This window comes from Podarcis gaigeae (genome assembly GCF_964106915.1).
Source record: "Podarcis gaigeae genome assembly, chromosome: 9".
Taxonomy (NCBI): domain Eukaryota; kingdom Metazoa; phylum Chordata; class Lepidosauria; order Squamata; family Lacertidae; genus Podarcis; species Podarcis gaigeae.
In genome coordinates, this window is record NC_139685.1 from 48,886,656 (window position 1) to 48,912,888 (window position 26,233).

The following is a 26,233-nucleotide window of genomic DNA, read 5'->3' on the forward strand; positions in this document are numbered from 1 at the left end:
ATACACACTGGGGAAAATGCTAGAAACATTTATTTTACTATTATTAAAACATACAGCTTCATTCATAGCTAATTTTGCGCTGTTAATTTTTTTTACTAGGTAATGGTACCTTTCTGTGATCTTTAGCTTGTCATTTTTTTCTGCAATGGCTGGTTCAATTTTTCTAACAACTAAAAAATTCTGTTACAATTAGCCCTCCTAAGTACTGATCCTCATAGTTCTGCCTCCCTGGACAGCCTATCATCTGTCCTTGCTTTCCTTTGACGGCCAACTGATTGAAGCATCTCAGGAGTCCAGCACCACCCCTTCCCTGTTGAAATTTGTACTTGTAACTTCCTTAAAATTGTGTTTTTTATATAAGAGTTGCGTCATGAGATTCCGAAGACTGGAAATCCCTGTCAAGGTTAGACACAATGCATAGGAGCAACCTGCCTTGTTTGCCTTTGCTAGTCGGTTCCTGGCTTTGCCATTCACCAAGTTTCTCTTCCTTAAACCTTGTTTCCTGAAATATGTATGATCTGATAACAGAAACTTAAATTTGTAATGAGCTATTTCATTTATACAGAATGAAAAATTAATGATGGAACATCAAGAGAAAGTCAACAGACTTCAAAGGCGACTAAGCCAGGCAGAAGAGAGGGCAACCACAGCATCTCAACAGGTATCTAGAAATAAATCAGATCCGCACCCTTATTACAGCTGCATAACAAAAAATCTTTAATCATAATAATTTTATTATTTATATGTCGCCCATCTGACTGGTTTGCCCCAGCCACTCTGGGCAGTTCTCAACAAAATATTTAAAACACAATAAAATATCAACCATTAAAAACTTCCCTGAACAGGGCTGCCTTCAGATGTCTTCTAAAAGAAAGATAGTTGTTTATCTCCTTGACATCTGATGGGTGGATGTTCCACAGGGCGGGCACCACTACCAAGAAGGCTCTTTGCCTGGTTCCCTGTAACTTTACTTCTCACAGTGAGGGAACCACCCGAGGGCCCTTGGAACTGGACCTCAGTGTCTGGGCTGAACGATGGGGGTGGAGACACTCCTTCAGGTATAATGGGCCGAGGCAGCTTAGGGTTTTAGAGGTCAGCACCAACACTTTGAACTGGGCAGCCTTCAAATTGGATCATTTAATGAAGAGCTGAATCAGAGTCTTAACCAAATTAATGTTTCAGTTTTCTCTGTTGGGATGAAAGTCAAAACATCTGCGTGTAAGAAAGTTCAAATGTACGTAGCGACAGAATGGGAAGTTATTGGTTTGTTCTTATTTGTATTATGCATTTTGTGCTTTTATCTTTTATTTTTATGCGGTGATTTTTATCCCAAGATCTATGAAGTGTGGTATGCAACTCTTAAAATTGGCAACTATGCAATTCCTCTATGTATTCATAATGAAGGTGGCTTTCACTCGATAAACTATTCAGAAAAAAACTTAGGAATCATTTGAATATATATATATGCACCTTAAGTATATTGTAGAAGCAGAATAAAATAATTCCCTCACTTTATCTGTACTTCAACTTGCATCATAATCCAATTAGTTAAGATTCCTACTGAAGAAACAAATTATTGTTTTGTTTTGTTTTAATTACAGCTCAGTGCAATTACAATGCAGAGGAAAAAGGCTGCCTCCTTGATAGACTTGGAAAATACTTGAAAGTAATATATTGTTCTTCCATGCAACATGTAAGTTGAGGCTGCTGAAGAGCAGCATTAGGACATATCATGCATAGAGTGACTTCTATAAAAATGTGCATCACTGTTACCCGAGAAGAGAATCACTGTGGCTTCTTCACAATAAACATTAAGCGGGTAACTGCAAATACATATTGAAGTGAATTAAAGCTAGATGGAAAGGTGGATTCCCTTATATAACATGTTTTGTTTTATTGTAGAAAACTTTGCCACAAAGTTTTAAATACACAATTGCTGAATTTTAAGGTTTTTTACAACTGACAGTACCTAATGTTGTGTTAATAAACAACATTTTAAAACTATTTTTTCCCATGTAAGGTGTTGAATTTGAAAACAAATTGGCCTTTTTAAAATTGCTATTGTATTTATTTTTTTACTTTATTTATTCCTTAGATGTTAATTGACACAAGTAAAACTACTCTTTTCTGGTTCCCCAAATTCTTGTGGATATACAAACAGTTCCTATTACAGATGAATACTTCAAAGATGTTATTTACAGGATTCAGAATACTATTGCATTTCCATGTTGTATAATGTAGGAACTACCAAAGAATCAAAAGGGCTTTTAGCATTATGGCTTGAGACATGTGTTTCCAATGCACACACATCTGAGTAACTTGGCTGGGAATTAGCCTCTCAGAAATGAGTGAATGGGAAGGAATTTAGCACCATGACAGGGAAACTTTGGCCTTCTGCAACCCTGGGTTCTATTTCTGCTGGAGTGCAGGCTGTTATCTGGTAGAGCTGCCTCAGAAAACTGGCACCTTAGCCAAACTGGCAAGAGCTTGCAAGTGCTGCACAAGACTTTGGGTCTATATAGTGGAGTACCATGGTGGGTACTTACAGGAGGGGGAAAGAATGGTTAAATTTCACAATTTCATTGAGAAAGAAAGCTTCTTACAATACAATAAAAGATTGCCTTGTAAAATGTATGAAGTAAGCATGAATCACTGAAGTGAGAGTAGGAAGGAATGTGAGACAAGAGAGCAAAGAGGTGGCAGCGAGCCAAGGCCAGCTTCACTGAGATGGGTTGGAGAAAAAAGAACTGTAGGAGAAGACTGCAATGGGCTGAAAGACAAGGAATGAGATGAGTTATTGTACATTCTTAGTCTACTGAGATGAACAGAGAAAGGGGAATCCTCAGTAGTAGATTAGATCCAAGAGCAGAGAAAATCCAGACTCCTAGCATTTCCACCAAGTAGGGATGGAAAGTGATGGGCCACCTTGGCACCAAGTTGCAAGCGTAAGTCTAGCTGAAAAGCTTTTCTGCTTCTGGAATATTGTGGAAGTAGCAGCATAGATGTCAAATCATAACACTTGACGTGTATTGCAAAATGTACAGCATTTATTCACATACAGACAAAGGCACAATTCTACTAAATATTTTAACAAAAAAATACAGCCATCTTCAACTAGGTCTTTATAAATACTTCAAAAAGGGAGGAAAATAAATACAGGATTGGGCCATGTAATATAAAATAGTCATCTCTACATATACTTTTATTTCTGATTCTATCTTTTTTTGTCATCATGCACCTGTTTTCAAATTTGAGCAAAATGGACACCAAAGCTAGGCACATAGTGAAAAATCGTCTGTACAGGGTTTTACAAATGTAGTAATGAAAGTTTTTAAAAGTTTTTTTAAATAATATTTGTACACATGAGACATGTATAACGTTCCATTCATTTAGGGGGAGTGTGTGTGTGTCCATCCCCAAAACCTAACAGATAGCATTCCAGGTCATTACAGAAGGGTTTATTAAGCCTACATTTCAATGTAGTACACCAATCAAAATCAAGAAATGTCTTGGGCATTCTGCATAAGGAAAAAGGTGAAACCTAACAAGAAATAACAGCTGTTTCCATATTAACAAAATGAATGCAGTAGTAGGTAAGGATTACTGCTTTATTTTATTTTATTTTATTTTATTTTTCTTTTACTGAGTGCTTAGAGGAGCATGGAACTTGTACAGTTGGTCATACTGATGTTTTCCCATATTTCTGCAGCTATGGGGGAAAGCACAATTTATTTTTCTCTTTTGTTTTTCTTAATTTTTGGTTCAGCATTATTCAAAATCAGAAAGCTTATTAACCTAAATATGGTGGGGAGCAAAACAGGTAAGGCATTGTTCTGCACAAATGCTATCATTCCTAATAGTGCAAATGTTATGATATTTCTTTCAAAATAAGTCATAACATTGAATAATGTTTACTTATAATCAAATTTATTTTATTCCTTCTATGGCTTGATGAACAACACCCTTACAGGGCAGGCTAACTGATAATATTTCACTCAACCCTCACCCAAAACACTTACTGTATTGAAAAGTAAATTAATCACGTCCCTCTTTTCCCATATTTTAACAAGAACATGTCTGCTTTTAAAGCAGCAAACCTGGTCAACATACCTATAAGATATGAGTAGTTTAATCAGAAGCAATAAAGCCTTATAAAACTACATCTTTCATATCACTATTTTTTCATTTCCAATATCTTAAACTGTTGTCACTATCTTGATCATGTTAAGAATCAAGGCCTCAGTGTCTTAATCTTATTCTGATCCAAAGCTAGGCATGGAGTACACTGAGAATAGAGGTGTGCAGGAGGGACTTGTTCTATTTACTTCACTTCTGGAGAATTCCTCTGGTTAAGCACTTGCAACAGTCCCTGCCTGTGTGAAGTTCTGTGCATGCGCTAAAACTCCAGCGTGCAAACAGCAGCTGCTAGTTTAGGGCTCTTACATTAAGGCTCACTTCAGATGCGCCTCCAAACATTTGTTTGAGAAATCATGTACAAACCACAAAGTTGCACATTTCCCTTCCCCTCCCACACATGGATCCCCTTTCAGCTGCCTGTTTTAAGCACAAACCAGTTTGCTGTAACATCTGAAATTTGCCCTCCAAACTAGATTTGGAAGCCCCACTTGCAAGTGTGGTTTCTGATTCTAGTACAAGCAACATTGTAAATATGGGCAGTGCCAAACAAGAAACTGAGAGGAGCCAAGAGTAAATGGAGATGATATGAGCCCACAACTAATTTCTAAATCTTAAGAGTTTATTTGTTTTAGTTTATTTTAGGATTGTGACCTCTGTTCCAGAAGCAAATATGAATGAATTCTGAGGGCTGGTTCCCAAAATACATCATGCAAACTCCTACTAAATATAAACATTACATTTTTCTAAGTGGAGAAGGCAAGGGCTGCTTGCATGTAGGGAACATGTACTGTGTCAACCTCCCCAAGCAGTTTTTTGATCATTCAGTGACTTGCATAGCAAGATGGAACAGCAGCAATCCAGTTCTCAGTTGAAACCCCTGGAAGACTCAAGTCAAATTGCAAGGCTTCAACATTTCTTTCATAGTTGTAAACCCACTTCTTGCGAGTGAAGTAGCTAAATACCGCTGTTGATGGACTGGGGGGAGGGCTGTCCATTTTTATTTTTAAAAAAACACCTACAGCTGCTTAAACTTTCTTATAACTAGGTTATGTCTGATTTTACATCAAAGTTCAGTCCCCAAAGTTACTGCAGCCTAAAACTACGTTATGTGTATTATAGATGCACTCGCGATAGAGACACACACTCTATGGGTGCAAAAAAAGAAAAGAAAAAAGACTCTGAATGATCTGTTCATCTTATTGCTGATGGCTTACTCTCATTAGTTATTGCAATTCTTAAAATGATGTAATCCGAACACAAGCCCCTCCATGGTCAAATCTAATCCTTATCATAAAATCATGTTGTTAAATTGGCTTGAATGTAAAGCGCTACTCACATCTTATTGCCTTTCCATTGTATTCAAAATATATATATATATTTATTACATCCTTCTCTTTTTATTTAAAGTAACCCTTGTGTGTCAGAAAATTGCATATCCCAACACATACCATTAGTGCACATTGGGAAAGGCTGCTGACTAGTGCCTTTAGAAACATGGGCATATCTTCATAGCAAATTTCAGCCTGTTTACCTGTCATGGCTTCTCCCCAAAAACCTGGGAACTGTGTGATGAGATGCTGAGAATGAGTTATTGAAAAATCTGTTGCCCATCAGAGTTACAATTCTCAGGGTGGGGTAGGGAGCAGACAAGGAAGGAGGGTAACCATGACAGCAAAAACTATTTACTATTTGCAGTGTAGACGCACTGAGTCTTTCCCACTTGAATTGTCATCATATTTCGGATGGGCAGTGCCAGCAGAATATAGCAGGCTACAAATCTGCCTTCCTTCTCAGAACAAGATAAAAAGTACTTTTAAGACATATTTTCTAAATTTGAGGAGCTGAGTAGTTTTCATACTCTTAGTCTGAGTCCCTTCAGAATAGCACTGTGCTGCTACTGTTTTCACAATTGGTCAGCTTGGTTCTATCCCTTCAGGTATCTTAGTAGTCATGGTAAATTCCTCTTACCTGCTTGATGGGCTTTTGTGAAAACTCTTCCGGGGTTCATAAAGCTGTCAAAAAAACCCCGCCACCACCCTGAATTCTAAAACAACAAAAATTGCAGACTACTAGGGCTTAGTCCTAGCACAGCATCACGAAATTTAGAGTGGACGATGCGGTGCAGGGTGATTATAACCACCATTGTAAATTATCCTTGTGTACTAATCAGCTTGTGCTTTTCAGAGACAGAGGAAAATCCTCAGTGCTATCCACCTAAATTGGTTTCACCATCCGAATCTACCCCCATTTATTTCATCTTTTAATTTGTATTCATCTTATTGAGCAATTGGCATAGCAAGGTCATCTTCTCAGGTGATTTCTTCAGGAAAGTTGCAAATAAAGAAGGTTGTAATCTCACGGACATGACGGGTGGAGGGCAAACTCTTAGTCAAGTGCACGTAAACATATTTCTACAGCCCGGAAAAAACAGGCTCACTGTTGGCTTATATTGTAGCCATGTGTAAGGACCCCCCCCCCTCCTTGTCACACCAATAAATAATGCAGAGTGGATAATTTTTCCAGGCTGGGGCTTCACTGACTCCAGTGCTGCTATTGTGTCTCACTCTCTAGTCAGGAGGCAAGAATGCTTCTCCTAATGATGTCTGTCCTCCTAGGAATAGTGCTATTTGAACTGAGCCTTTGTTGCCTGCATTTCTTCTCAGCCATCTCAGTTTCTGAATCGCTCATCTCAGCATCAGGGGCGTACCCGTCATTCTCGCTGTCCACCTTTAGGTTGCTTTTGGCCCTATCTTTAGGGGAAACTCGACCCAGGCCCGAGTAAGGATAGTTAGAGTTTTGGCGGCACATCTCTTCTTGCCCTTCTCCCTGCTGTTGTCTTTCTCCTTTCTTTGGAATTCGAAATCCTCCCCAGTTTTTCACAGGGCTTCTGGGTGTCGTAGGCACTTTAACCGGAGTTGGATTATAGTTTATTTTGAAAAAAGATCCATTGCATTTAGGCACTATATCCCTCCGGGTTCCAGGCGCTGACCTGCCACTCGGGTGGTTCACAGCCCTTTTGTTTTCTAACTGCCTCTGAGACAGTTCGTTGGATCTCAGGGGTTTGTGGTTGTGTTTAGAAGGTTTCTCCTTCAGTCCTACCTTCATCACATCACAATGGGAATGATTGTCTCTTCTCTTCCTGTGGTCTGCTATAACAACTCCATTCTTCTGTTGTGCTGATCCAATTTGTGCTTCTGCAAAGGTCTTTTCAAAACTGAAAAAGCTACTGGGAGTTGCAAAGCCTTCCCTTTGGCTGGGCTGCTTGAGTAAAGATTTGTCATCATGCCCAGAGCTCCTCCTCATCCGCTCTCTCTTCTGTGTTTTTTTCAAAGAGTGACTCAGTGACATGCCCATTTGCTTTCTGAAGAAAGCTGAGTGCCATTTCAAATCCTCTATCTGAGGTGCATCTGGGCCCAGTGGTGTACTGTTGAAGAGCATTATATTTTCCATAGAGGAGGAGGAGGAAGGCATGCCTGGAAAGACAAAAACAAATGGGTTAATGTTTATCTGAAGCAGCTTTCAAGCATTTTTGATTGTCAGTCGATTGCCTGACATTTACTTCTCCAGATCCCAATTCAGGGAAACTATCCAGCTTAGCCAGATAAGATATAATCAGGCATGTTGGGATACGCTACTCTCAGCCATCCTAACAAAAAATCCTAAGAAATTTTGGAAGGCTGTAGCAGATTCCCCACAGACACAAGATGATTCGCTGACATTGATTCCATCTTTGTCATGGGTAGAGCATTTCAAGGTGGTTTTCTTCGATGACTCTATTCCACCTGACAGTCAGGACCATGACATTTTTACTTTCACAGATGAGTGGCCCCCTGTCTCTATTACCGAAGTTACAAGTTTAATTGATCAGATGAAAGCAGGAAAGGCTGCCGGCCCTGATGCTATTCCATCTGAACTGATCAAAGCCTATCAGAATGGTGGGCTCCGATACTAGCAGATCTATTCACTGTGATAGATAGATCTGGTATCATGCCTAACTCATGGCAGCAATCTAGAATTATCCCAATCTTTAAAAAGGGTGACAAAAAGCTGCCACCCAACTATCGGCCAATAAGTCTATTGTCAAACATCGGCAAATTGTACACTAAACATCTGCTAAATAAACTAACTACTTGGCTTGATGAAAATAACATCATAGGTCAGGGTTTAGGCAAGGGAAATCCACTGTACACAACTGCATGGTGTTATCTCACTTAGCTGCTACGTACACACGGCTTCATAAAGAATGTCTTTATGTGGCCTTCCTAGATAACAAGGCTGCTTTTGACACTGTTGACGGGGCTGTTATGGACCAAATTGGAGACAATGGGCCTAGAACCTAGATTACTATACTTGATCAAAAAGCTTTATACAAAGAACACCTGTCATATAAGAACACTACCAGGGAATGTAATGACAGATCCCGTCATTATAAACCAAGGAGTAAAGCAGGGCTCCCTCTTTTTTCAGTCTTTTTCTTAACGACCTTACTTCGTCATTAAAACAGGTAGATGCCCATAGCCCAAAACTCAACGCATCAAGCACTCCCATCCTCCTATACGCAGATGACATGATTTTGCTTTCACGGATCAGAATTGGCCTAAAACTATTGTTAAATTCCTGTATTGACCATCTGTCCAGAATGAAACTGTGCATGAACTTTGATAAAAGCAAAATAATGATTTTTGGGAATTCACACAAGAGCTATAGCTGGGTATTTGGTGGAAAAACCATCCAGTAGGTATTTGAATTTAACTATCTGGGAATTACATTCCATCATAGGCTTCTATGCTCCTCGCACCGTGCACCACGGTGAATACCAGTAAGATGCCTATGCAGGCCATAATGCAGTTTTTCATAACGAGGTGATTCGCATATCCCCTCTGCCCTCAATGTCTTCAACACCAAAATAATAGCTCAATTCCTCTATGGAATCCCAGTCTGGTTGCCAGGGTTTACCCAGCTGGTAGAACAAGTGCAGGCAAGCTTTCTTTTTTAAGATTTTTGCTATCCCACGTTGTGTCCCCTATTCAGCCTTGTGTCTAGAGGGAGGTCAACACAAGGTAGAGACCGTTGCCTGGGCACGATTTCTTCTATGTTGGTTAAACATCTACCTCACATTAGATAAAGATCCTCTCCTTAGCAAAGTCTTGTCAGACCCCTTTCTTTCCCCAGGGCTACAACAGTTTAACATACAGGTACAGCAACTTGGACTGTCAATGGAACTTTTGAAATCGATGCCCCCATCATCTGTCAAGGCTATAATAAAAACTAGGTTGTGGGACATTGAACGCCAGGAACTAACAGCAGCAGAGAAAACATGTTCCCCTCTTTACTTTCTACTTTCTTGGGCATATGAAATTAATCACAATTATCTTGAATTTCTGCTTATCCCTCAAGGAAGAAGGGCATTTTTGCTGGCCAGGTTTAATTCAAATCCATCAAATCTCCTTGGGGGAAGGTTCTTGGGAGTGGTGGAAGGAGAAAGAATTTGCCCATGTGAAGACCACCTACTGGAAACTCTTACTCATATGGTTCTTAAATGTAAACTATATGCTGATCTCTGCCAGCAGTTTCTAGATCAACTCTGCATCCCCAAATGGAAACCAGAGTTGGAGGTCATACATTTTCTATTACTGGTGAATGATCAGGAGCTCACCAAGTTAGTGGCTAAGTATCTCCATTTGTTTTTTTGTCGCAGAAACACATTGCAGATGTCTGATCTCCCTGGAGACCTAGAGATGTAACGCTAGGCTGTTTTGCCTCTCTTCATTTGACAAATGTTCTGTGATATTGGGGAGGTGGTAATTCTGTATTGATTTACCATGGATGTTTTTATGTGATGCCAATAAAAGGTTTGATGATGATAATGTTTGAGCTTCTTAGCCAAGAATGTCCTTTAGGTGGATCTAGACTTAAGTAATGTGCTTGGTTCCCAGTGAAATTAATAGTCCTTTAAATCATGACTAAGGTGTCACAATTATTTCAATAGTACTTAGGTTCAATTAGCTAGTCCTTGATCCAACCTGCTGTCTCTATACTTTTTGCATGTTTTTTTAAAAGGGTTTTTGTGGTGTTTGCCCTCCTAGGTGACATCATGCTGGGTCATAAGGAAAGGGTTAAATGGGTGTGAAGTGATTGGCTAGTGGGAACCCAAGGGGAGGAGTTAGAGTTACTGTTGTTGAGAAGTCAGTTGGGAGTTGGAGAAAGGAAGAGGGAGGATAAGCCTGTGGGTTGGTCGAGTTTGTTGTGAGAGAGTGAGAGAAACTGATAGGAGGAGTCGGATAGACAGTTGGGATAATCAGTTAGCAGTTATTAGGAAAGGTATAGGTATAGAAAACTAAGATTAAGAAACTGACAAGAAAAATTATTTGAAGCCATAAACTTGTTAAGGCTTATAAAATAAACTTGCTTATTTCATTTAATGTTAACAACTGTCTGGACTCTGTGTGTACCCAAGAGAAACGGGTTGGTGGCAGCGGGAAAGCAATCACAGTGGTGGCACAGGGATCAATAGACTGTCAAACGTCTGGGGACCCTGTGTGATCGCCAGTTTTTCTAAACAGCTAAAACATGAAGTACCAGTTTCACAACACTGAACATGTGGCAGTAAACTATCTGTGTCAAACATTTTTTTAATTAATGGCAAGATTTTAATAGGGCTTTACTGCTCTGGAAAAACCCACTGCTCCCTGATTAAATACATGTCCCTTTACATCAGAGGCTGACTTCTCTATTTCTGCTTAGTTACATGGGGCAGTAATTGTGGAGTTTTAATAAATATCACTAGAATAACTAAAAATTAAGGCAAGATGTTGCTTGCCTTTATGCGGATATATGGTGTGTCAGAATATTGGTGAGAGAATCAAACTGGAACAAATAAGCAGTACTGAAATAGTAATATTTTTATACTAGACCCAGGGGAACAGATTCAGTGAAAGGTAGGTGTACTTAGATCACATTTAAATCAAAGATGCCTCACAAGTGTGGTTACTTGAATGCAACTTCCACTGAAAGGAACTGGATTTCTGAGGGTCGTAGGCCTATCAGCACTTCATTGATTTCAGTTGGGTAGGGATAACATTGTCCTTAACCCTCCCACTGAAATCTACAGGACATTCCAGTGCTGAACTCCCAAATATACTACAGTGGTACCTCGGGTTACATACGCTTCAGGTTACAGACTCCGCTAACCCAGAAATAGTACCTCAGGTTAAGAACTTTGCTTCAGGATGAGAACAGAAATTGTGCTCCGGTGGCAGCAGGAGGCCCCATTAGCTAAAGTGGTCTCCAGGTTAAGAACAGTTTCAGGTTAAGAATGGACCTCCAGAATGAATTAAGTACTTAACCCGAGGTACCATTGTATGTTCATCATGTGGAAGTTCCAGTGAAATCAATGGGACAGTTTGCATGTTTGGAAACAAATTAATACTAAAATGTCCAAATCTGTGAGTACACTTTGCTAAATCTCAAAGTTTCTATGGTCATTGGTCATTTAATTAGGTAACATAAGCATAGGGAACTACAGACGTCAGAGCTTGATCTCATTTTGCTTTGTCCCCAGATTTTAACAAAAACACACTTGCCCTAAGAATAGGTGCTTTAAAGCTTACAGTTCACCAAAGTGAACACATCCCCATTAGCCAGGGGTGGCAACCCAACAGAGGCCCAGCTTTGTTGCCTGCCTTAGGAATGCAAGAACAAGGGGACTGGGGAAGGAATTTGTCAAGCCACAACAGAAAATGAAGTGGCAAACTGGCCACTTCATTCTGTTACTGTAATTGCTGCACTAGCAGCTAGATTATATTGCACCAAACCAGAAAACTCCTCAGGGGTGGGTTATGTTAGCAGCCATGTTAGCATAACATCACAAAACGTTAAGTCAGGGTTGCATGGATGTTGCAATAATCCTACAGATTAAAAACACCGACATCCAATGCTTTAGCACTGGGTTTTAAGGCGGCTGAACTTGTGCTGCTGATTAATGATTGAAATGGGAAGGTCATTCAGCTGTAGCAGTTTCTTGCTCAATGGGTACTAGCATCTTTGAAGAATATATAGTTACAAGTCAGCTAGCTATTTCTTTTGGGTTCATGCTTTTAAAGCACTTTCTGACTGGCAAGCCACATTAAAGAAAGCTCGTTGTTCCACTTAGTTTCTGACTGTCTCCAAAGCTATTTGCTTGTCAGAGTAAGACACTTAGGTTTAAAGAATGTGATAAAAAGGAAGACTTTTCTAGCTCAATTCATTTTTAACATAATAGACTCATGGAGCTCTGTTCTCCTGGCAGTATTTTCCTCCTTGAACATTTGATAAATTTCAGTTGTGGTTGAAGAGAGTCAAGTTGTCAACCATTTGTAAAAGAAAGTTAAGTGTAGCAACTAGGATGCATTGTTCATCTTATGACATTCATGCCCCTAATCTTATAAAGAAGGAATAAAAATATGTGCCAGATGAATACAAGCAGGGAGAACGATACTCCTGGTTTCATAATCCAGACCAGAAAGTAAATCTATTGCACATAACGGAACAGCAAAAATATATATTTTGTCAAAACAATACTGATTTTAATTAAAATTAATAATCAGTTTTGCACAATGAGGTAATTTAGAATTTGGAACATTGCCTTCATTGTCAGCTGTGGGTAGGGGAACACAAGGGCTTATGTAACCCTTTTCTCATGCTCCCCTGCATCTTAGTTGCAAACCATCAACAAAAAAACGTAAACATGTAAATGAAAAACACTGAATAGACCACTAAACCCACTGCACAAAAATGTAGTCAGTTTTCAAAGTAAGACAACATAAACAAGTATTAACTGTGCTTTAAATTTTGTCTGTGGGGTGCTAATATACCATTGAAATTGCCACTCAATTTCCATACAAGGGAAAATAAATATGCTGTTAATAAATTGCTAGATTATTATAGATAGGAACAAAATCTAAATTGCTCACATGTACCCAGGTTAAGTGATTATGAATAATCCAATTTAGATGTAGGGCAAGCAAACTTAAGAATTTTAATTAAGAAGCTGTTAAGAATTAAGTAAAGGAAATTTTGAGGAGTAGGATCTAAGGACACCTACATAGTGGCAGCTAAATAATGTTGGAGGAAAATAACTGCCAGGTAGGATTCAGACTTGCACAAATATAAACATAAATAGCAAGTGATTTTATAGTTATATAAAAAAAAATACTTTTAAGTGGGACCTGTATACACTTCACTGATTGAATACTATGTTGAGGGGGTGAAGTACAGGTTGGTGGGTGAGGAGTTATGAAACTGAATGCATCTGAAATGTAAAAACTGAAAGAGTAAACCTATTCAAGTTTGAGGAGGGAAAGCAGATCATCTCCATCTCAAAATATAAAAAGAGCCAACAAGTGGCAAGACACATACAGAGGCCTACTAGCAATGGTTTTTAATAGCTATCTACTATAGCAATCCACAAGTCCCTCAGTAAGTCAAAGAAATTATCAGAGTCTTTCAAATATTTAACATGTGGTTGGTGGTTTTTTGTCAGTGTGCAGGGTGCAAAGAGGGTTATAGAGAAATGCAAGCCAATACATTTCATTACAGTGCACAAAAACATTATAGCAATAATTTTCATTCCACACCAGTATGCCAACACATTTGCCATGCCGTACTCCAGCACAAAAAGACAAACGGAACTCACCTGAAGCTCTTTCATGCTCCACAAGATTTGTATAGAGATTGAATATCTGTTCCTGGACTTTGCAAACAGATCTTTTAATTTTTTCCCGTCGGGTCACCATATATGTGAGGTTTCGTACCTAAAAACACAATGTGTAATATTATGTCGATTTATGTAAGAGAAACATATTTTGAAGTTGATATTTGAATTTTAAAAACCTCCTAAAAAGGAGCTTTTCCAAGCTAGAAGACATTTTGCAACCCAATCTGGAATGTGTACTGGGTTACTAGTGCTGAAGGAGAGGTGTGTTATACCAGCAAAGAGGACCCCTTTTCTTTATCCCTACAGTGGTACCTCTGGATGCAAATGGGATCCGTTCCGGAGCCCCGTTCGCATCCTGAAGTGAACGCAACCAGTGTCTGCACAGGTCACAATTCGCCGCTTCTGCGCATGCCATCATTTTTAGTGTCTGCGCATGCGTGGGCGGCGAAACCCGGAAATAACACGTTCCGTTACTTCCGGGTTGCTGCAGAGCGCAACCCAAAAACGCTCAACCTGAAGCAACTTTAACCTGAGGTATGACTGTACTTCCCACATTAAGAACCTATGAAGAGGTCCTCCTCCAAGGGTCTTCTGATGGTTCCCTCACTGCAAAAAGTTACAGGGAACCAGGCAGAGGGCCTTCTTGGTAGTGGCGCCCACCCTGTGGAACTGCCCTCCCTTCAGATGTCAAGGAGATAAAGAACTACATAACTTTTAGAGACATCTGAAGGCAGTCCTGTTTAGGGAAGTTTTTAATGTTTGATATTTTATTCTGTTTCAATATATGCTGTAAGCTGCCCAGAGTGCCTGGAGAAACCCAGCCAGATGAGCAGGGTATAAATAATAAAAATATTATGATAAGTACTTTCTTTTGTCTGTCCTTTTGTATTCCAACATTTGGCTTCATTGAATGTCCCTGTGTATGAGAAAGGGGGGAAACGTCTTCTTTACCACATTTTACACACCATGCATATTTTTATACACCTCTATCATGTCATCTCTAAACTAAGAAGCCTCAAATGTTGTAACTTTTCCTCCTAGCAGAGATGCTTCAGCACCCTCCTCTGCACTCTGGGTTGCTCTGTTCTAACTCTACAAGCCCTTATTGAGATGAGACAAAACTGTACACAATATTCCATTGCACTACAGATTTGTATAATGACATATTGGTGGTTTTATTTTAAATTTCTTTCGTAATGATTGCAAACATGGAATTTGCCTTTTTCCACTGCTCCTGTACACTGAGTCAACATCTTCACAGAGTTATCCACTACAGCCCCAAGGTCTCCTTCCTAGTCAGTCACTGCCAGTTCAGACCCCAAGAGCACATATGTGAAATTTAGATGGTTGGTTCCAATGTACACCATGTTACACTTGAATCGCATTTGCCATTTTACTGCCCATTAACTCAGTTTGGAGAGATTCTTTTGAAGCTCTTCACAAACCCTTTCGTTTTAAGAGATTCTGGAACTAAGCACTGGAGTTGAGAACAAGTTCAGAATGGCCACATTGTTCAAAGCATCAATCAAAGGCAGGCAGTTTTCGGAACAGCTTCACATTCTCCCAGGGAGGTGTTCGTGCCACACTAAACTGAAAATCTCCAAGAATCTACATTACTTATCAAACAGAATAGATGAAAGTTTATTACTTTCTATCACAGCCACACACCCACTCCAGTGGCTTTTTGTGAGCACAGGAGCTCTATAATGCACAGAAAGCTGTTCTGCCCACAGGGGGTTTTCCTACTACTTTAATGAAGGGAAGACCCCTGCAACTACAAAGGGATTACCATGTTGAGAGAACCTGGGAAGTCTACTCATACAGAACAAACCTGGTTTCAGAGTCCATAGCAAGGCCCACAAATTTACTGTTTGCAACTGCTTCTCCCATCCTCACCTTGCAAGTCAGAAGCAGGCCTTGCAGCATAGGATCTGGGAAATAGCAAGCACAAAGGATGTAGAGGGAAATCCCTACTGATTGCCTGAACATGTCACAACACGCACCACTACGCTCAGAGAAGTTCCAGCAAAAGGAGGGGCAGAGGTGGAACTGCAGGTTCGCCTCTTCTCTAATCATTCTGAGAGGACCTCAGTGGGATGAGATCCAAGGCAACATGCATTGACCATTGTGCACATTTCAGCTGCATTGAGCAGGATTTTTATGCCTGATCCAACAGCATTCAAACATCAGGACTGGTAAGGCAACTGAGGCAAAATCCATCTTTCAGACCTACCAAACAACGCAGCAACTTACCCTCTCCAAATCCTGCCGGAGGTGGGTGAAAAGCTGTAGCCGCCTGAACAGAACATCCTGCTCCCGTTTGGCCAGATTGTCCTCTTCATCTTTCTTTGGGGTGATCAAAGGTTTGTTGAAGTTTGATTTCCGCTTCAACTTCCAGTACTGGTACATAAATTCTACAGAGTCCTCAGGAAGCTGCAGGGCCTTAGCCACTTCCGAGGCGTTGACAAAGGCATAGAACTCATCTTCCAGTTGTTGAAGCTTCTGCTTGCGAACGCTGACCCTGTGGGCCTCCTCCTGGTTTTGATCCATGCTGTCAAAAGGTTCTAGGTGAGCAGGAGGGGAACTGTCCTGTGCCCCATTCTCATTTTCCTGGCTGGTGAATTCGCTGAGGTTTTCCTCATCTGACTTCTTGGTAGAGCTGTGCTTGGGGCAATAAGACTTGAACTTGACTTCATCATTGTCGGCCAGAATGGTCTTCATCTCCAAGCCACGGTCAAACGCACAAGTGACATGGAAGGCTGTGCGGCAGTTTTTCACTGAACACTGTAGATGTGGGGAGAGGAGGGGATGGAGGAACAGATCTTAAAACATTTACATTTTATATGTTTGTAGCTAACAGGTTGTGTAAAAACAATCATATGGTTTTGCAAGGCCTAAGTATCTTATATTTCATTAGGAGCTCCCTTGAGCCCAACACAAGGTGGGATAGAAATATATTCACAGCGGCTCAAATCTCAAGAACCACAAGTGGACTTCTGCTGAAGTAATAGCCATCTCCTGCCTCATCGTCACTGCAGTTGCTTGCACATCCCATTAAAAAAGCTATTTCTGCTGCTTGCTATCATATTTCAATCCTTGGCAAAGAAGCTCACATGTAGGCTGCATGTGGCCACACTTAATGGTCTGGGAGCACTTAATACTGCAGCATTATTGAAGCTCAGCAGGTGTGGACCCAATAAGTACCTGAACGGAGGACTACTACAAGCCCCACATAAGCTGCTCTGAGATTTCTAAAGGCAGAGCAGAATAACAAATAGAAGAAGTGCTTCAGAACTTCTTTCTGTGGGTCTTAAACAAGGAGATTGTAGCAAAGCTCTACGAAGCAAATAGCTTATGTTTCAGGATGTGCTTCAATAGGCATTAACAGAGAGAGAAAAATCCCTTTACACGATACCTCTCTTCTCCCCCTTCAGGGCTCTCCTCCAACTCCAATGAGGATGGAATAAATGAGTGTCACTGACATTTATGATGACAGGAAAATGCCAGACTTAACCCAAACGTATCTCACGTGAGAAATATGTGTGCGGCAGAAGGATATTTATACAGTCCTTTTGTGAAAAGGAGCCAATTATCTTCCTCCTCAGTGTTTTCCCACTCAGGTTGACTCAGCAGCCAGATGTCATTTAAAAGTGCACAGCAGGGTTCAAACTGTAGAAGCTTCAGATAAATCTGCTTGGATAAAGTCAACACTGAGGCACAATATGAAAGGCAGTGAGATGTACATTGCCCTCTGGCCTTCCCCAATAAACCTTCACTGACAAACAGGCAGACAGTGACCTAAGGGTGCACTGAACAATTTCTCCATGCAGTAAAGCTGAATTTTAATTTGGGCTCTATGCTGCTGTCATTTCACATCTCTAGGTTAAAGAGTATGAGAAAGATTTCACAGCAGGGAAAGAAGTCTGCTTAATTTGGAGAGGATTGGGGGATGATATTCCATGTGCACAGCCTCCTGCCACCTTCTGAAATTATTGGAAACATTCCATAAGAGAAAGCATTGGGCCAACTACCTCTTTCCTTAAGCAAAGATGTTAAAGGAAATATATGCTGCAATTCCTTCATCTACACAAATATGGTTGTGTAAATCCACATTTAGCATTCAGTTGCACTAGTTGCCCATATGCTTCCATATGTTCAAAGTTCTTGTATTAATTTACAAGGCCCTTAAAAACTTGTGTCCAGGTTATCTCAAAGACTGCCTTATCTCTTATGTTTCTGTTGGTCTTTGGGGGAGTCACTTGTCTCCCATGCACAGCTTATAACCACCAGAGTTTGTGCATTCATTATTGTGGACCCAGTTTAATAGAACTCCTGTCCAGCTAAGGTCAGACAAGCCTGCCTACCAAAACTTATTTTGCTTACTAGATACTATTTTTTATTCCAGCAGGCTTTTTAACTGAATTCCAATTTTACAGTTTTAATTCATTTTTAGTTTCCTTGCATAAAGTCTCCTATACACTGCTTAGATTCAATCGTAATTAAGTGATATATAAAGTGTCAAAATAAATAAGTAAATCCTTACTGCTGTGCAGCTATGCAGTGATTTCAATTCTTCTGTTCAAATGTACACATAAAAAAGACACACTGCCACCTCGATCCCAAAGGAAGCTGTTAACATGACTATTGCTAGGGTTGACAATGGCTAAAAGGATTTGTAATCATGTAACTACTTGGCTTTTAAGTGGTCACTCAACCAGAAACAATTAATTATAACAACATTTATATATCATGAAGCGATAACTTCAGTTTCCTAAAGTAAGAGGACAATTTCTCTTAAGCATGAAACTTCTTAGAGTTTTGAACTATCTACCAGCTATGCATTGACCAGAATGGGAAGTCATCTTTAAGTTTCTTTTATATCACATGTGGCACAAGAAGGATGGAGCTAGCACAACTGAATGATCTGTGCCATGGAAGGTTGTTAAAGAGTCCCAGAGCTCACATCTCACTTGCCATCAGAAGCAAATTAATCAAGAAGCAAAATGTTAATCTGCGATGGAGACTTACATTAAGAGCATTGAATATATTAGATTGCAGTCCTACATTTCCCTTCTCTGAGACACTGTGATATTCTGCACATTCTTGTAAAGGATCTCCCAAATTAAATCTGCAGCCATATAACTACAGATATTCAATCATCATTTCAGTGGTGATATTGCTCTGTGTGACTGTGATGCAGGCCTGCACCCAGAACCTCTCTGAGGCACCTCTTGCTGGTATAAGTTTGTCACCCACCACCCACTAATTCGTAATGGCAAAATTCCCTGGATCCATCAATGAACTCACCCACCCTTCTTACCCCAGACATAGTCAATAAAAGGAAGCAAGTTACGCCTGCATTCAGGCCTATACTAGGTTGAATATAATGTAAGACTGCCTAAGTATAGCATTATTTAGAACAAACTTTTATTTTCACTCTTTCACTAAACTCCCTATTTTGCCCACTATCTTGTATTTTCCATAAATATTTTAATTTTAATCCTGGGGTTGAACATTCAGTTTGAATCCTAGGATCACTTAGCTAACAGGTGTCATATATCAGTGCACCAGTCCGTTTTCCATGCTACTTGCTTAGCATGGAGGTAGCAGGAACCACACACTGGATTCCAGCTGCCTTTAGGCAGGAGAGAATTTACTAACTCTGTTCTCTTCTCAGATAAAAAAAAGCTGTGTGTTTATTTCTCACCCCAAACCTAGGTGGTTTTGAAGAAAGAAGTGGTGGCAGGGTATGTGTGAACAACCTGCATGAAGTGCACTAGCGTGATCCTACACTTCAGGACAGATGGGGTGGTTTCACCACAAGCGCTCTTGGTTCTTAAGAGAATAAAAATCAGAATGAAAGCCCATCAGTGTATTTCAAGGTTGTGGGAGGAGTCAATCCAACAATCTGATCAAGCACCACCTTATCAGAGCATGCCCAAACACATTCACTTGCGGGGGGAAACCAAAATACCACCCATGTCATGCATGCATCAATGCCTTTCCTTGTGATAGCAATGGGTAATACTGGAAAGTAACCCAATGTGCAAAAGTAATACCAGAAAACCACAACCGAGATCCTTCCCTCAAGCACATGGGAGGGTGTTTTTGTAAACAGCATGTTCCCCAAAGCAACAGCAATGCCCTTTTTTGATGTTTGCATTATCAACTCTACAGGACCTTCATAAGGAAGAACAGGACACACCCACTAGTATCTATATTCAGGGCAAAGATTCTAGCAAACAGATGAAGGTCTGCAAAGGACTTTTAGTATTTATTTATTAAAGCACTGGGCACCAATTAGATTTCTATGATTCATATTCCGTGCTTTTGTTTTACACTTCGTTTGGAAAGGGAGCAGTAAACAAAGCCTCTGGCAAAGTGCTTGAAAGGCTGTCTGGCTGCACTACTGAATCTCTGGCGTATCAATGATTCAGAGCAGAGAGTGAAGCCAGGGAGGGGCCAGTGCAACTGAATGACTACACACAGAGCAATCCCCTAACACATGCCCTTGCCCTACAGCCAAGTTCAGTTTCCTCGAAAGCCCTGCATGGGCAAGTCAATGAAAAGAATTCCCCCAAGTTCCCTTCTACAGAGGGGAGGACATTGCTTGCTATATGCTTGCATCTTTCTCCATATTAAACAATGACTTTTGTAGTTAAAATATCCACCCACACATACAGGATACAGTCAGGTTAGCTCCCTATTCAGGTAGCAGTTCTTTCATGTTTATGCATAAAATATTTATTAGCATTCTAAAATCCAAGCGCTGCAAAGCGAGTGCTCTACGTTAATAAATATTTTACGCACAAACATGAAAGAACGACTAACTGAACAGTGAGCTAACATGAATTGTCTTCTCGTGTGTGTGCTATAAATCTATCACAGTGTGAGAGAAAAAAAGTAATCATTCTTTATCTAGGAATCTGAGAGGGCTAATTAGAACAAGCTGAAGAGAGTTTTATATTGACAGAGCTCGATTATCACACCAATATACACCAGCCACCAATGCCTATTTTTCACTGGCAAAACTACAGTATCACCAGCCATAGAAAATCCTTCTATGCCAATTTCACATTAATTGAAGTATTTGTTTAGGTTAGATACTTCTTGTCCTAGTACTGGTCTCTCTTTATTTGTGTACATGCATGTTTCCTCTTTACAAAATGGTGCGTTTAGTGCTTTTAAAAAAGAAACTTCACAAAAAAAATACTAAAAAAAATACATATAAAAAATAAAAAACACAAAATGTGTAGTTGTTTGGAGACAACCATATTCACCAATTACTTGGGGGGGGGGGGGAGTCTGTACAACATAATAAATAGCAGAACAGTGTGAGGTCAGAACATAACAACATCCCTGTTGCATAGCACCACCAACCTAACAGTGACCAATCAGATGCCTATAAGAAGCCTGCAAGCAAGAGAAGTACAATGACACCCTCTACACCTGTGCTCCCCATCAATTGATATTCAGAGGCACACTGCCTCAGATACTACAGGTAGCATACAGCTGTTGTGGCTACTTGTCTTTGATAGCCTGATCTGTCTAAATCACTTTTAAAGCCATCCAACTTGGTGGTCATTACCGCATCTTGTGATAATAGAGTCAACTCATGCTGATCTTCGACACCACAGGAGAACTGTGTGAGGAACAATAAAACTACCACCAAAGAAACTAGAAGAAGATATTGGTGGTGAATGGATGGGAAGTGTGCACCAGCATTTTGATATAGGCAAGGCTAATAAATGACACTGGCCCTAAAAAAAATCTCTTCATCCACATGCCCATCCACCTGCACCAATCGCCGCACTGCTCGCAGCCTTCGTCACTCAACATATAGCACCACGCAGCCTGCCATCTCTGGTGCACAGCCCAAAACGCCGTGCCACAACGCTGCAGAGGTGCCAGAACTCAGTTCTGGTGAGTTCCGGCTGAAAAAAAGTCCTCGGTACAGGCAATTTCCCATTTACGTGAATTCAAGCCACACGAGATCGCACGCATTGCAGCAAACTCGGAAGTGACACAAAAAGGCAGGAAGTAGGAAATGAAACTTTTTTATCATAAATATACCAAAATAGTTTTCAGAGACTGCTATGGATCTTAGGAAACCATGAGGAGAAACAAAAGATGAGGATGTTGCATATCTGTGTAGTGAACCAACTAGTGGTAGGGAACAGAGGCCCTCTAGAAATTGCTGGACTACAACTCCAATCATCCCTGACCATTGGCCATGCTGACTGGGGCTGATAAAGAGTTGGGGGCCTGACAACATTTGGCTGGCTACAAGTTCATTACCTCAGATTTCAACTAAGGGTCCTTGCTTTCAGCAGACATTGAGTAATATGACAACAAGGCCTAAATATCTTCAGTCCAAAGCAGACCCCAAATTAAAATCCTAAATTGATGTTTCATACGACTAAACAACAACATCTGCACTCTAATGTACTTCATGGAAGTTAAAAATGAAAACCTCACTACAGTAGCGAGATTTCTGTAGCAGATACATGTTCATAATACCCAGTCGGAGTGATTTACCTGTATGGATGCCCCAACCTTCTCGTTACAAAGACTGCACACCAGGGCCCATCTGCTGCTGGGAATATGGGAGACCTTTGTGATGGGCTCCATCTTTTCTGGGCTGCCAATGCTCACCTAAGAATCATTAGATAAATAAAGAAGGGGGTGGGTGGGAATCAAGCAGTGAACAAAGAACAGGAAGCATGACTATCCTGGAGTGATCTTGCTACGGACAAAAAGGTAAGCTAACTATTTAAGTGCCCAACCATTTATTAAAGCTATTTTTAAGGATAGAAAATTATTACATTTTTATCACACCCTTCTAAGGACCTCAGAGCAGCATGCACAATTCCCTCACCACCACCACCCAAAGTTGTCTTCATAACAACATTCTGAGGTAGTAGGATAGGCAGTAAGTGACTGGTCTATGGTCAACGACAAACAGGAATTTGAACCCAGATCTCCATAGCTAGCTGTGTTCTTTGTATCCTCACATTCTTGCAAATCCTCTTGGTCACCACTGACAGGTGGCACTACTCCAGGGTCCATGATGATGGGTGCTATTGCACCTTGTCTTCCTGCAAATCCCATTTTCAGATGCAGCTGGGACAACACTCTCTCCAAATGGCTTCAGTACCTGACACTCTTTGTTGACACCACCACCAAGGTTGTCTGCTCTCACTATAAAACAGACAATACTCTGTTTTCTCCATTCTGAGCATGTGCAGAGGAATACGTTGCCTGAAACACCCACCTCAGGAATCCAGAGGGCACAGCTAACATGGACCCACTTAGTCCCACTACGAGTTGGCTTCATGGCTCCGCCTTTCTTGGGGCACAACAAACACTTGGGCTGAACACCAAGAGCACAGGTTCGGCACAGCCAGCTGCCTTCTGGAACTTTTAGGATGCCATAGCATGCCTGCCACAATGAAAAGTAAAATGAAGAACGAAGTAAGAAGAATAAGAATAAGTATATTATTTATATCCCGCTCATCTGGCTGGGTTTCCCCAGCCACTCCCAGCAGAATAGTAAAAACACAATAAAACATCAAACATTAAAAACTTCCCTAAACAGGGCTGCCTTCATATGTCTTCTAAAAGTCAGATAGTTGTTTATTTCCTTAACATCTGGTCAAAAGTGTTCCACAGGGCAGATGCCACTACCAAGAAGGTCCTCCGCCTGGATCCCTGTAGCTTCACTTCTCGAAGTGAAGGAACTGCTAGAAGGCCCTCAGAGCTGGACCTCAGTGTCCGGGCTGAACAATGGGGGTGGAGACGCTCCTTCAGGTATAGTGGGCCAAGGCCATTTAGGGCTTTAAAGGTCAACACCAACATTTTGCATTGTGATTGGAAATCCCCATGTAGAGCGCATTGCAATAGTCCAAGTGGGAGATAACCAGAGCATATACCAATCTGGTGAGACAGTGCACAGGCAGGTAGGGTCTCAGCTGGTGTACCAGGTGGAGCTGGTAGACAGCTTCCCTGGATGCAGAATTGACCTGTGCCTCCATGGACAGTTTTGAGTCCAAAATGACTCTGGGTCTGGGAATGCTCCCTCACAGAGGGAAGGATTCACCACCCACAGAGCCTATCACCCAGCCCTTCCTAGCTAGCTTTTTATGAGCAGAATGGGCAAGGATAAAAGAGACAGGTGGTTGGGTTTCACTCGTCCAAGCAGCCTGTCCACATCCTCAGCGGTAACAGATTGGAATTGATCCCATGCAACTTGACTAGACAGGACTCTAGCACTCTCCCAGAAAAATGCAGCAATTATTAAAATGATAACAAATAATAAAAAGGACACTTCATTGTATGGTCTTGTTGCTAATATTTCTCTAGCACATTTGGTGGACATAACATTTGTTATAATACTCTCCTCATTCAGCCTCACAGCAAATGTGTGAACCACAGTGCAAGCAGCTTTGACAGCCCTGTTTGGAAGAGCACCAAGCACAGGTTTAGCAAAGCTGCTTTCTACAGGGATTAGTTGCGCAGCCAACCCAGCTGCATCTGTACCTGTCCCACACCTGAAATTACATATGAGGAGGAAAACAGTTTTGTGGGCCACACTGAGACCTGTACCTGTACCAAATTTGGCCTGAGGAACAGAGGTACCCCAACCCTGCTATAAAGGATTAATTCTAACTTCTCCTGTATGATTTGTCACTAAAACAGCTTCCATTTGGTCAGGACTCCACATGACTGTGGTATCTCAGGAACTGGCTTCCCCAACATATCAACTGGATCATGTAGAAAGCACACCAGTACAAGCTACTGTGATTTGCCACCAGGCTGCATGTGAAGTTAGTTTCAGATCCCCAAACATGCAGGACCATATTATTATTATTAGTAGTAGTAGTAGTAGTAGTCATGACACCAAGTTCATATTTGCACCTGCCTCTTAAGTTGCCCTAGACATGAGAGGTCTTACACTGCAATAGTAAGGAAACTGGAACAGGAAATAAAGAGGACTATCATAACCAGCTGTGACAGCAAAGGGAAGGCTGATTCCTGCCTGGGTTAATAATTATCTCAATTGGAGTTAAGCCAGGACTTTGAGACTAAAATAAGAGCATGACATATAAATAAGAGCATTAACTTCTATGTCCATCTGAAAGTTGAGAAGGTGAAAAAAAATAGGGGAGGTCTTCCAAGAGCACAAGTGCTACTGCTTTGGGCACTGGCTCAACCTTTGCCCCAAGGAAAGGTTGACCACAGCTGTGTCACTAACATTTCTTGTCACAAACATAGGACCCCTTCAGAGGCACTTTTCTTGGCCCCGTTTCTAACTTTGTATACTTCACTGAACTCAAAATGCAATAAGAACACCTGCCAACTTATTAAAAGGGAAATATGAAAAATAATTAAAATAAACTCTAAAGTAATTTTGCAAGATAAACCATGCTCAAAAGACAGTCTTTCCTGTTGGATATGAAAACACATGTATATGTTTTCATCCACTGCAGGACCCAAGAGGCAAAATTACCCTTCTCTTGCTTATCAGGTATCATGTATGAAAGGGCATAGTTAAAACACTGGGGGGGAAACAACAACACACGGCAGACTTTTCCCTGAACAGGAAATAGCCAACCACAAAATCTGATGCATTCAAAAACTTCCGTATAAATTATCTTCTGCACCAAAAAGTATTTGTCATTTCTGCTGTGTTAGGTGGGATGCCTTGTTCACTTCCAAACATGTTCATTATAAATGAAAGTGCCCCACATTCCACATATACTGAACACGCTTGTTATTGGAATGGCTATATATGCCAGACAAAAAGATGGTGATTTTTATCAAAAAGTAGACTATGACAGCAAACAAAAGCAAATCCAATGATCTGTCTGCGGGTCTGGGACATTTTTGAATAGATTAAATTGAAAAATGAATAAAATGAGGATGACTGCTCTACAATTTTTCCCCAGGAAATTGATGCACTATGCAAACAGAATGTCTGCCTACTTGCGTGATATATTTTATTTATTGATCATCTCAAGAACAGAGCTGCCTACAGAAGCTTTTCCATATATGTATTTGGATGGTGCAACATTACTATTGGGAGCTGCTAGCTGTTGGTACATGACTAGCACTGGATTGGGCCCTTATGTTACTTTGGCTATGCCCACCAAAAAAAAAAAAAAGAGCACCACACAAAGTGGCAGATTTTCCAAAAAAACAGGAATATGTGGGAACCAAATGGATAGGTAATGTCAGAAACATGAGAGATGCTAGAAAATACATATGCTTATTGTTAAATAAGCCCAATGTGTTTTGGCTCAGGAGCTTATCTGTATAAAGTAGAACACTTCCTAAACCACAAATAAAAAGCCTTGTAAGAGCATTTAAAATGCAGTTATGCATAATTGTAGAAACCTCGTT

The 26,233-nt window shown here is 40.6% G+C and overlaps 2 protein-coding genes across 25 annotated transcripts in view; one reads left to right on the forward strand and one right to left on the reverse strand.

The window, feature by feature from the left end:
- The window catches only part of SCLT1 (sodium channel and clathrin linker 1), a 46,316-nt gene extending 44,312 nt beyond the window's left edge, over positions 1–2,004 (forward strand). For all 5 annotated transcript variants that reach the window (XM_083755698.1, XM_083755697.1, XM_083755699.1 and 2 more), the window contains 2 exons: positions 566–661; positions 1,602–2,004. In XM_083755698.1, the coding sequence (XP_083611824.1) occupies positions 566–661; positions 1,602–1,664 (159 nt within the window). In that variant the 3' untranslated portion in view covers positions 1,665–2,004. The remainder of the gene's footprint in view (positions 1–565; positions 662–1,601) is intronic.
- A 1,021-nt stretch (positions 2,005–3,025) lies between these two features.
- Positions 3,026–26,233, reverse strand: part of JADE1 (jade family PHD finger 1) — a 155,190-nt gene continuing 131,982 nt past the window's right edge. For all 20 annotated transcript variants that reach the window (XM_083755562.1, XM_083755563.1, XM_083755558.1 and 17 more), the window contains 5 exons: positions 23,106–23,273; positions 22,370–22,486; positions 16,085–16,615; positions 13,811–13,928; positions 3,026–7,610 (listed from right to left, as the gene is read on the reverse strand). In XM_083755562.1, the coding sequence (XP_083611688.1) occupies positions 6,709–7,610; positions 13,811–13,928; positions 16,085–16,615; positions 22,370–22,486; positions 23,106–23,273 (1,836 nt within the window). In that variant the 3' untranslated portion in view covers positions 3,026–6,708. The remainder of the gene's footprint in view (positions 7,611–13,810; positions 13,929–16,084; positions 16,616–22,369; positions 22,487–23,105; positions 23,274–26,233) is intronic.